At 43.0% G+C, this 12348-nt stretch overlaps 1 protein-coding gene across 3 annotated transcripts in view; it reads right to left on the bottom strand.

The window, feature by feature from the left end:
• slc12a4 (solute carrier family 12 member 4) overlaps positions 1 to 12348 on the bottom strand; it is a 36258-nt gene that overhangs the window by 8443 nt on the left and 15467 nt on the right. For all 3 annotated transcript variants that reach the window (XM_015368506.2, XM_006641404.3, XM_015368507.2), the window contains 11 exons: positions 10585 to 10731; positions 9764 to 9818; positions 8914 to 9044; positions 8205 to 8449; positions 7878 to 8092; positions 7241 to 7405; positions 6042 to 6140; positions 4968 to 5025; positions 4108 to 4282; positions 2339 to 2457; positions 402 to 500 (listed from right to left, as the gene is read on the bottom strand). In XM_015368506.2, the coding sequence (XP_015223992.2) occupies positions 402 to 500; positions 2339 to 2457; positions 4108 to 4282; positions 4968 to 5025; positions 6042 to 6140; positions 7241 to 7405; positions 7878 to 8092; positions 8205 to 8449; positions 8914 to 9044; positions 9764 to 9818; positions 10585 to 10731 (1508 nt within the window). The remainder of the gene's footprint in view (positions 1 to 401; positions 501 to 2338; positions 2458 to 4107; positions 4283 to 4967; positions 5026 to 6041; positions 6141 to 7240; positions 7406 to 7877; positions 8093 to 8204; positions 8450 to 8913; positions 9045 to 9763; positions 9819 to 10584; positions 10732 to 12348) is intronic.

Genomic DNA, 12348 nt, shown 5'->3' with positions numbered 1-12348 from the left:
TTAAACAGAAACAGAAATTTGCTTATTTTCACTTGTTACAATTTTCTAAAAGGAACATTTCTTTCTTATTCATAGACCATGCAATAGGAACTCTAGAATAATGGTCAAACCTTTTCAATGTAGTTTACAGACCAAGAAAAGGTCTGGGGGTGATAACAAAAATAAGCTCTGCTTAAATAGAGGGTGAAAAGGAAACAAGGAAACAACCAGAGAAAGAATGATCTGCTTTTCCTAAACGCTAAGGGAGTTAGTCTAGGCATTGAAAAATGAGTGGAAACTCTGGCCTCGATTCATTTGCACACGATTAGATTATCTTCCCAGTAATGTTGAGGGGCACTGAAATGCAAACTGAAGGCGATTTCCATGCATGAAAGATTTGACAGTACGTAATGAGACCTTACCAGTGGTAGTACTTGAACCTTGGCCTCCAGTTAGGAGTTCGGAGGAGTGTTTGAACAGCACATGCCAGGTTCACGAAGAGATAGCACATCAGAAAAAACCTGGACAGGGATTAAACACAACACAACAAGGATTTACCATATTAATACAATATGTTAGGTTGCACTTCTTAAAGGATTTTTAGAAAAGTTAATTGTTAATTGTTTTTATAAGGTATGTAATCTAAACATTCTCCCCTTGAAGGACATCTCAGATCAGTGTGGATATTGACAGGATCTGGCTACTGTGCTTATGGTCAGTTTCACACAACTGCTGAACTGACCACTGCCACTGAACTCTCTGCTGTCCTCGTCTGTCAAAGGTTGGAGGCCTAAGATAATGGATGCACACAATGGGAAAATCACAAAAAGAAATTCTGTAACTTAAAGTATGGTTTCAACAAAGCACAGATCCATTTTCAAAAACACACCTGCAGCAGTAGGAACCTAGAGGGTTTGTGTTAAATTAGTGGCAAAGGTTCTATCTGCACAACTTGACTATTGCACTCACATGATTTCTAAGTGCGCTGAGCTCACAGAAGTGTAACACGTAATTGGAAGACAGCACTTTGAGAGTAAAATGATTCTGAATTTGACCCCCTGGCACAACTTCCTTTTAGAAGAAACAAATCCTAGAAGCCAATACCTGCAAACACTGTATGCAAATCCCAACACAACACTGCTACATGATACACAACAGAATTACTGTCTAGGGTAGCATGAGGCAAACAGATAACACCTGATCTTTCAGATTACACTTTCCAAACTGTGTCTCTGCACAAAGGACACAAATAAGACCATAGTACATATGTTATAATCCTCTCTTTCTGGGTAACAAGTTTTCCTGGAACTTGTTTTAATCTGATCTGATTGTTTGTTCTGCTTTTTTCTAAACGACGTTTGTATAGGAATCCCACCCCATTATTCTGAAGACAATACAGACATCATCACACGCAGTATCAACCACCATTCAAAAAGCCCTTCCTAAGATAAATGTGTATCCGTTATAGTTACTTGTATACCAGTAACTAAAAAACAAAACTAAATATATCAAAGTGATTTTAAGAACCACTTAAAAATAGAAAGGAAAAAGCAATAATTCAGTTGAGCAGCTGAGCCGATATTGGACCAAGGTTCAGGGGCTTCACTAGGGTTTTGTGAAACAGCATTTTTGTCAAAAATTCAACTGTATGCAAGCCTTATATTATATATTAAGCCTTATATCCCTTGGAGTACCAAAGGCATTTTAATGTCATTGCTAACATAATTGTTAGCAGACCCATGTTTCCCATTTCTGGATAACAGCCACACCTACACCTCTTATAAGGTCCCAGAGCGCACTGCATACCAGGAAAAGCAAAACCATACTGTTTTTCCTGGTTCAGTTTTCACCAGACTGAGTTTTAAACTCACAACATCAGGGGGACTTATTTGCCTTAACTGAGCTTTTCACCTCCTGTTTTCCCCTATTCAGAGGACCAATACTGTACAACCTGCCACATCAAGATTATATTCATCCTTCAAAGCTGCTGATCCCTCTTCAGAAAAGTGAACATTTTTAGTTTGGACGGGAATATTACCAGAGGGTCCTATTCAAGCGCTGAAAGGCACCGGCGACGGCAATCCCAGAGGCCGTCGTCAGAATGAAAAGTGAAACAAGCCAGACGACACCCGTGGAAACGAGTGCATTTAAAACCAGAGAGCAGGAGGCACTTCTTTACGCAAAGGGGAGTGGGAGCGTGAAACAAATGAACCCAGCCATGTTGTTGAAGCCGATACCCTGGCTAAATTCAAGAAACGGCAGGGTGAGATCCTTGGATCAATTATCTACTAACTACCAGATAGGCCGAGTGGCCTCCTCCCGTTTGTGCCCTGTGTTATGTCCCCGTGGTGGGGCTCACATGGAGAGGATGGGAGCCACCATGTCCAGGGAGGCGATCAGGATGCCCAGCTCCGCGATCAGGCCGGTCAGCAGCAGGGCCCAGGTGGGCTCTCCATTGGCCTTCCCATGTCCAAACACCTGCCAGGAGACAGAAGGTTGTATGATCAAATTTGCGCTTCCTGAAAACGCTGTAAAAATCTGGCAACTGTTCCAATTCAATTTTGAAATTCAAAGATAAAGAAATCTTCAATCACATTTGTGAAAAAAAAACTTCCTTTCCAATAAAGGATTTAATGCCCCTGGTTTAAACCACCATTGTTTCATTCCCAGGATGCATTGCTAATGTAATCAATGCAAACAAGAGAGGAAGTAACAGGCATCTGCATTTTTATCATCAGATCAGAGCTTCTGAATCTACACCATGGTTAAACATTGTGGGCTCAGTTCAGGTGACATTTATGTTGCCTTCATTTTACCACCCTTTTTTAAGATACACATATAAACTATTAATATTCCGAAAAAGAGAAAAAGGTTAAATGCATTTCTTTTAAATCAGTATCCTGAAAGAGTTATGCCACTTTTCCCAATTTTTTCATGTGTTGTTTTCTCACAAGGAATTAATAGGCAATAATTAAAAACAATGGTAAAATTAGTTTCATGATGATGATCCTCCGTGTCTTGTAGTGATCCCCTTTGGCTTAACCATTTTCTAGAAGGAAGCTGTTTTACTCTTTTCACATACAATCCTGAATGTGTGACACTCTGCACACATGTGAGAAATTCAAAGCTAATAATTCAATAATTTAACTGCTAATAAAATAACCAATATCAAAAACTCCCCAGGAACTAATCCATCCTGTCCAGAAAAAAAGCTTGTTACAATCAGATAAAAAGGTGCACGATGAGTCAGGTTAACATCCCTCATGGTGTGCGGAGTCCTAAAAATAGTCTTTCAGCAGGAGTTTGGACTCTAAAATGTGCAGAAAGAAGGGTAAACACCAACTGAATGACAGCGATTGACACGATGCACTTTAAACTATTTTAATGTTAAACCACGTGATTGATGGAGCGAGTCGAGAGACCATCTCCATACTTCTAGTTTCTAGAACTACTGCTAGACAGCGGATGATTATTGATTTGGAGCACCTAGAGTCAATCGCAAACACGTTGTGTCAGCTCCTTTTTCGTTAGTGTTTCCCTCCATTTTAGGCCCTCAGAAATGCAAAGAAAGACATTTAAAAAATGTGCCTACAGTGCCTCATGGGAAATCCGGCACTGGCCAGCCACCCTGAGGAGACCCTCAGACCCGCATCACTTCCACTCGTCTGCCCCTGGGAGGGAGGATGACACTGCTGAGCTGGTACTGGTGCAAAGGCCAGCGAGAGGTGGGGATCCTGCCCTGCCTGGATTTGCCGATTTGTTTTCGGGTGTGTAATATGAAAGAATTTTGCTTTTTTTACCTACTGTCCTTGCAGTTTGCCCCAAAACTTGCAACAATGTAGACAGTGCACAGAAATCAGATGTTTTGATCGGATATTATACATTATTTGGTTTTTAATGCTTGCAAAACCAAAAGCAAGGTGCTCAGCAGAGGCATGCATAACCTCTTCTCTCAAAGAGGCTTGTGAGTGTTTTAACGGTTTGCTGCTGATCTGGGGTCTTGTGAGGAGTAGTGCAGCTCAGTGTGGGAGAGGCGAGTTTTTGACCCGGGAGCATGAACCAAATACCCCTCCCCCAGCCTGCCCCAAGACCTCCTGTCCTATCTCCAGGTCAGTGCGGGAATCCCACCCTCAGGAAGGGGATGATGTTGTCCTTGGCGATGGCCTGCAGGAGGCGGGGGGCCCCCGTGAGGCTCTGCAGTCCCGCGCCACAGGTGGAGAAGAAGGAGCCGACGACGATGACCCATGGCGATGGCCAGGACAGCGTTCCTACCACCAGATTCTTGCTCACCACATCCCCGAACCTGCGGACAGGACACACAGCTCAAACTGGAAATGGGCCCATCAGGCAACAAAACCTATCCAAAGCTGCACTGGCAAGCGGTTGCAGATGAGACCACCAATGACCAGAAGACACAGAAACATCCATGTATTTCAATCTGCACATACTACAATATAATGTGCTTTTAGCACTGTGCGATGGCAGCACTACATTGTTCAGCTACAAGTTTTTCTTCCGCCCACAGTATGGGCAGCACAGCATACACTGTAATTAAACCCAGGATATGAAAAACCATGCTCAGCAGTATGAAACTTATTTTAACCAGATGTCTAAAAACTGTGGTATAAATGTATCTGATAACGTCTTTCTCAGTTCCTCTTCACACCCAAATGTGGGTAGGATATAATGCTGCTGCTCTTTAATGTGCAAAGGAAATGTTTTTGCACAGTTAAGCCTGGGACTTTACTGCTTATATTTCGTAAGTAGAAAAAAGAAGGTTTGTTCATCTGTGCAGATGCGGCCAAATCTGGAGAGCAAAACGGTCCCATGAGCAGGGGCCACTGTCTGTGGTCAGAGCTCGACTTTGACTGTGATGAGAGAGAGAGGAGACCAAGTCATGTTATTACATGCCAGAAGAAATTAAAGCAGCAGCCTGTGGTGCCTGATCCAATGGCTGTGAATGTCTGTGTTTTTTTACAGCAACTTACTTGTCTCTTAAAACAGCTCCTTCAATACATGCCCCAAACAGCACCACTGAGCTGAGGTCTGGATTGCAGCATCAAGGAATAACACTATCTCCTTCTGTTGTGCTCAACACCCATTGCATTCCATCCCGTTTATCAGCCGTACTTGATGTATCTGGCCCAAGCTGTACACTCCCAACCTCCCACATGCCCTGCATGTGGCTCAAGATCTGCCCAGCCAAACTCTTTGAAAGAGACAAACTATTATTCAACCTCGACAAACTACAGCCTGTTATTGATTCAGTTTCAGCCTGGGTTGCCTGGTGTATCCTTCTGTCTGCAAGTGTTTTCTCCATGTTTACCCTAGCTAGATTAATAACTGTCTAATGTGCCTTTGGAAGTGTCCTGTGAAGGACTGGTGGCCCATCCAGGGTGCCATTGTGTCTGCAGGATAGGTTCTGGGTTACTGAAACCGTTGCAAAGATAAAGCACCTCTCTGATAATGGATGGAAGGATAGACATACTGTACTGCGGCCCAAGTGTGAGTCCATTCAATTTCTGACATGTAATAAGTTACTGTAGGCATATGTGTATTTGCATTTCCTTGTCTGGTTCTTTTTGGAGCTGGAGTTCCAATACATCTTTATCAATTGTATCTTCCACACCAGTCAGAGGTCAGCAGTGACTAAGCAGAAAGGTGTTCGAGATTTTAATAACAAAAAAAGCAAAAAGTCACAATCATATGCATTCATGGCTCATGACATATTTATAAATTTGCCACCTCTTGATGTTCCTTGATTATTCACTATGATTTCTAATTCATACGAGCAGCAATAAAAATGCTGCAGCAGATCTAGCCAGACCTCAGAAGCTAAGTGAAACTTGCCCGTACTGGTCATCAGTACTGGGAAGTGAGACCTCTAAGGCTGCTGATCCAAGTGGTGCAGGTGAAACAGTAGACTGAGAGGAGGGTTGTTAATCCTGGTGATTTGGCTAGATTCCTTTCACAGTTTGCACAATGTGGCTCTTCTAACGTTCTCCCTTAATTCAGTTCCCGGCTTCACTGTTGTGAAGGTGGAATGCCATTAAAAAGGATACAAACTAGAGATGTTGTAGTGATGGCCAAAATTGTTCCCACAGGGATAGACTTCTGTGCGTCTTTCAGATCTCCAGATCTGTTTGAACCAGCCATGATACCTACAGAACAGCAAAGAACCAAAGAGATTTAAGGAAATGCACAACATCCCAATAACAAGTAGTTCAGGTGGGTAGCTGCGTCAGCATGCGTAAGCTACACCTAGAATGTACATGGCTGCAGCAAAGGTCACACCCGAAGAAGACTCCACAGCTCAAACATTGTGTTTTCTTTCTTCTCTTTTCAGCATGTAATAAACCTTTACTTGTTCCTTTGCATCCTAATAACAAGCTTCCCTTCCTCCTAGATTTTCAATACTGTGCTTTCAAACAACATATAACACGTCTCCTACAGTTCCACTTATTTTCAAAATTTCCAAAACATCTCAATCATTACACTGTTCCACCAAGATTGCAGCCTAGAACAGGTACTGGCGAGGGTGATATTGACTGAAATGATCCACAAAATCCAATCCTTCATCAGGATTTCTATTTATAAGTGTAGGCAACCACGCCTGTTCCATTCTAACCATATCCTTGATCTAGTAAACCATAAATAATTATTTAATTAATCAATAATTCCTGCGGACGCTTCTTGCAAGTCAACAGCAGGCTTTTGTTTAAGTGAGGATCAGAGCCGTTTTAGATCAATGTCACCTATTAAGTAATTAAGGATCAACCAGTTGTAGCATAATCATGTGGAGGTGCCGACAGAGCACAGGATTTTCACCAGGTCCTGTTCTAAGGTGTGAACAATGTTGTGTTCATTCAGGCTAACAACAAAGACAGTAATTGAATTGTATTTAATCAAATGACACAGAAGAACAAACTAGGAAAACTAGAAAAGTAGGAAAATGCGAGGCATCTGGCCAAGGTGCAGCTGCCCAACATGCATATCCTGAAATGACGACAGAAGTATTATCAGTAATTTGTTACATCTGCTACATCCTACTCAGTCTTGTCAGTGCAGACAAGCACAAGCAAGCCAACTGTCCCTAGTTCTGTGCAAACAAATGAAAGAGAATTTCCTACAGGAATTCTGAGAGATCAAGAAAGGACTTGATGGCACCAGCATATTGTACATTGACACAATGGAGATAATGACGCAGGCCAGGAAGAGGAAATCGGAGTTGCTGACATAACTCGGAATAGGAAGGGCTTACCGGTGACTGATGGGAAGAAGATTCCGACGAGCACAGTGAAGGAGGTGGCGATGTCTGCCGATACATACAGGTAGAAATTCTCCATCGAGCCATGAACGTCCAGCGAGGGCAGGCTGGCTTTCTCCACAATGTCATTCTTGTCCATGTAGGAGCTCCACATGTTCTCTGCAGACACGACATTTCCACACAATCCCACCAACCAGGAGGGCAGGATGGGAGGTGGGAAGGCAGGGAAGAATGTCATTACTATGCTTGGAACAGGCCAAAAACATTACGACCCACAGTTAGCTTTAATCCTGGCCCAGACAGTTCTTTTGGCTGTGCTGGAAGGCTGGGAGATTATTTGAAATCCTGAATGACACTGACAGCAGAAGTTAAGACCAACAGTGAAACCCAGATACCTGAGGACATGAAGGAGGGAGGACATTAAGTCCTAAAATCAGGAAGCACTTTCTTACACGCGGGTTTGTGGTGTCTAGCGAGAACTACCCAGCCACGTTGTTGAAGATGATTCCCTGAAATTCTTTAAGAAACAGCACCATTCTTGGCCATGAAGCAACCCAGTGAGCAAAACAAGACAAACTGCCTGCTCTCATGCTACATTCCAAGTGTTTAAGTCACAGCGTTTTTATTATACCTCTGATTATGCCACTGGCCAGCCCAGGGATGCCTTGGATTTCTGTGATGTTGTTATGGACAAAATACTCATCACAATGATGGGTAGTCATGTTCCCAGAGTTGCAGAAGTTCTCCCACAGCTTGCTGGCCACAGTCTCATTGTTCTTCATCACTGTCTTTGCACAGACATCAAACAGGTCTCTGACCAAGGTCCTGTTGCCCAACATGCATATCCTGAAAAGACATCAGAAATCTTCTCAGTCCTGTCACTTCAGACAAGCACCACTGAGCCAACTCTCCTAAGTTCTGAGCAAGCAAATGAAAGAAAAAAAAGGGGTACACTTACGGGAATTCTGGGGGGTCAAAAATGGACTTGATGGCGCCAGCATATATTGACACAATGGAGATGATGACGCAGGCCAGGAAGAGGGAAGCAAACTTGTTGACGTACTTGACCCCTACGAAGACGATGAGAGCCATGAAGCTGAGGAAGATGGTGCCGTACACTCTCATGTTATTGAGCAAAGCGCCGTCGCCGCCGCCGTGCCCGTCGGATGGGTGGAATATCGCTGCCTGCGGGACGATGTATTTCTGGACAAAGAGAACCAACAGGGCACTGAAATATTCTGGCAGAGTTATATGTCACATATATGTCTCAACATTGTTTTAAACCTATTGAGGAAGACAGCCGAAACATTGTCAGCCAACCACACCACTCAACAGCTGGACAGCGCAACTGCCCTCTATTCAACATAGAAACAAGGCCCCCAGTGCTCCACTAAGACTGTTACCAGGCAAAGAGTACAGGGGCAACAGGCTTATTAAGAAATCACGATCACAATTTCAATAACTGTTTCCTCCTGCTATGTTAACTGCAATGTTAGAACCCTTAACTTTATCTTAAAGTCAGCAGCAGTTTAATATTTGCTTTACCACGCATCAGGCCCAAAATAAAATGCATTCTTCAAGCCCAAAGTGCATTCCTTTCTATGATGTGTTATGTCCGTCACATGTGATGGACGAAGGGGGGGCGATCCTTATATGGCACCACTCACCAGCAGGATCTCAATGGCACCTAGAATGTACATGGCTGCAGCAAAGGTGGTCCCCAGATAAAAGCACAGTCCCACAGCGCCACCGAACTCAGGACCCAGGGAGCGTGAGATCATGAAGTAGGAGCCTCCAGCTGTAACAGATTGACATCAGTTCCAAGAAACGCGCTTTGGCAAGGCACATGGACTTCTGGGGTGTCAGATCTACACCAGGTGCAGACGTCAAAGAAGCAATGTGTTCTTTCACTTAAAGAGTTCAGGGAATGGATTTCTAGCACACAGTGTTTTTTGGCTTTAATGTAATACAATGTATTTATTGTCACGCAGTGCCTTTCCTTGAGGCATTCAATCCTACCCATTGTGTTGAATTACAGAACTTCTATGCCCATTTTCAAATGGAATAATTTTTCGTCAAGACTTAAAATTGGGCATCAGTGCTTTGGGCAAGGCATTGCAAACAGGCAGATTGACACAGATCATATGACACTGTCTTATGTGCATTTTAGAAAAATGGTTTGGTATTTTACATTAACACTTCATATCCTGACAGTGTTAAATTTTGGGTGCTACACTGCATTATGCAGCTCCCTTTGGTGTTTGGAGGAACCCTAAATTCCAGATTCTCCCATCTCCCAAACATCCCCCACTCTCTGGATCTAATAACACTCACCTTGCAAAACTACCATTTGGTGAGAATGTACTGTAAATAAAATAAAAGAGCAAACAGAGCAAAATCACCTTACAAAGTGAGCTTTACAGCTGATGTAAGAAACATGTTTTTCTCTAGAAATCACGCCATGGCTCTAAGCATGATAATAGTTATTCTTTTAAGACCAACTTAGGCAACCATTACCTGGAACCACACCGTTAGTTGCGATGGCACTCATAGATATGGCTGTAAGCATTGTCTGCAGAAACAGGAAAAGGTATTAAATAATTCACATTGTGGACTCTTGGCACTGTCGATGAGAGAGGTTGAAAGACTGCAGCTGTGAAGCACTTGTGAGCAGCAAGATGTTGCAAAAGGAAGTCAAAGGCAACATTCATTCAAATTCATCAGGAGCCGGCAACTGAATCACTGCTGTACACCGCAAGAGAAAAGGTCCAGAAACATTCCGATCACGAAATGCTTTGATTTCAGCAACCAGAAGCAAAAACAGTTAAATGTACAAAAAAACAAACAAATGGACTTTAATTGAAAGCAGGCGAAAAGACGTGCTCGGTGCCAGCTCTTAAGGTCAGAAGATTCTAAAAACAAACAAAAAATACAAATACTGTAAGAGGATATTTATAGCTCCACCTTGTGGTTTTAAAGCATAATACCTTTTGGTTTAAAGTGGACAAAATCACGATTATGATCAAATGCATGGCGTACCACACACTTAATGTTGATTTATATACAGTATTATTTAACCAAAATTGTGTTTTTAACTGTACCATACATAATAAGAGATAATTTATAAACCTTGTCTGAAGAATTTGGATCAAGCATTCTAGTGAATTCAAAAGCAATTAAGAACATCTATTTTTAAGGGACGAAGGCAACCGATATTAGGTTTTTATTGATATAGTAGTTTTTGGGTGCTTCCAAGATCTTGTATAGATGTACAAATGAACTCTGAAGCTTAGATGAATGAGCAGTGTTTTTTGTGCACTGAGTTGGTCTGTGCTTACACAGGAGCAGCACATCAAAACGATCAGGAAGGACTGAACGACTCCCGCCGTGCCCACGATCCAGGTGAGGCGCAGGAAGAGTATGACCCCAAAGATGTTCTGCAGACAGGGCAGGTACACGCCCATCAGGCTGCCCATTCTGGGGGACTGCGGGCACAAGAGGGGAAACAACGACACTCAGGAAGTGCATTAATAACAAAACAGAAGACGTCTTTACACAAAGGGTGGTGGGGATGTGGAACAAGCTACCCAGCTAAGTTGTAGAAGCTGATTCCCTGGGGTTTTTGCAAGACGAAACCCCCACAAATGAATCGGAAGGTCTGAGCGACTGCCTTTTGATGCAGAATTTCTGTTTTTAGAATCAACAGAATTGGAAGTCATGGCAGATGACAAAGCCTGCCTGCGTGAAACTCCTCTTCTTTCACCTCCATGTGGCTGATCACCCCTCCTTCCTTCCTGTCTGAATCAACAGGAAGACATCTATTTCATGAAGACTGCCAGAGGCACTGATCAAAACACTGTGACAGTCCTTGTTTAAATAATAAGTTGCAAAAGCTCAACCAATAACAAATAATCGACAAATAAAGAATAATTAGTTTTCATGGAGCCTTTTCTGTTTTTCCATTAATTGAGCTTGACTGGAGGTGATCACCAGAGGTTCTGCCCAAAGTGTTTCAAGCTTTTTTAATTTTCTTACACTTTCGTCATCAGGGCTCTCAGTACTGAGTCTTTCTACCACTGTGAATATTTCATAATGCAAGCCTTTTGTGGCAAGGGTCACACCCAGAATAGTAATTTACTTTTTGGGTTTAAGTTAAACAACATATTTAAAGAACACTACTGTTCTATACCCTGCTTATACACTGTCTTTCTACACGGAAAGGCTTGGACAGATAGACTGGAAATAGCTTATCGATCAAAGGTATTGATTAGGACTTTGAAGGTCAGTCCTGTGCTTGTTTGCGGCGAAGCTACACAGTGGAAGCTGCAGACCCACAGCCTGGGCTCAATCAGTGTACAGCAACTGCCTCTGGGCCACTGACAGGGCGAGGGAGAGAGACTGGTTATCTAAAGGCCTGCTGATGTCATCGGCAGGCCCTTCAGGCTGGGCCCTGTGAACGTGCCCCTCCTCCCACCCCCCCGCTGTGCATTGGCTTCACGCTTGGGACTGTAGGGTGGCCCTGGTGCCTCTCGGCTCGCAGAGTCTCGGCATAAGAATCACAGCAGTAGAGCACAACGCACACGTCAGAGGATTACTTTTGGGTTTCAGTTATACTTTTTTTATATATACTTTCCCTGCAGGTTGAAAAGATGAAGCTCTGCGTGTGACCACGATTTGCGTGGCGAGATATTCTTCCAAAAATGAAAATTGGTCAATTTTTTTTCACCAATGGTTTGTTACTGGGAAGAACACACACTCTGCTGGATCTTCCTGATTAACCTAAGCATTCTTCTTGATTAACTTGAGCGGGGAACCCAGTATCCGAGCCCTGTGCTGTGTAATGGAAAATGTGAGTGAGTGCTTACTTCCAAAGTCATGTAACTTCCCCACTGACACTCACACAGAGGCGTTGCTTTTGTGAGTTTTGCACTCTAAATATAAATATTGTACATGAATAGATGTTCAAATAAGATCAGAGATATCTGATCTCATAGCCAAAACAAACACACAGTAAGAACAGCAAGTTCAGGAATGAAGCTCTGTGCATCGCGTTTACGGACAGTTACAGTGGAGCTCATCTGTCAGCTCTGCTGTTCTGTGCA

This window comes from Lepisosteus oculatus, chromosome 20 (genome assembly GCF_040954835.1).
Source record: "Lepisosteus oculatus isolate fLepOcu1 chromosome 20, fLepOcu1.hap2, whole genome shotgun sequence".
NCBI lineage: Eukaryota > Metazoa > Chordata > Actinopteri > Semionotiformes > Lepisosteidae > Lepisosteus > Lepisosteus oculatus.
The sequence above is the reverse complement of the archived record's forward strand: the minus strand, read 5'-3'. Positions and strand labels throughout refer to the sequence as shown.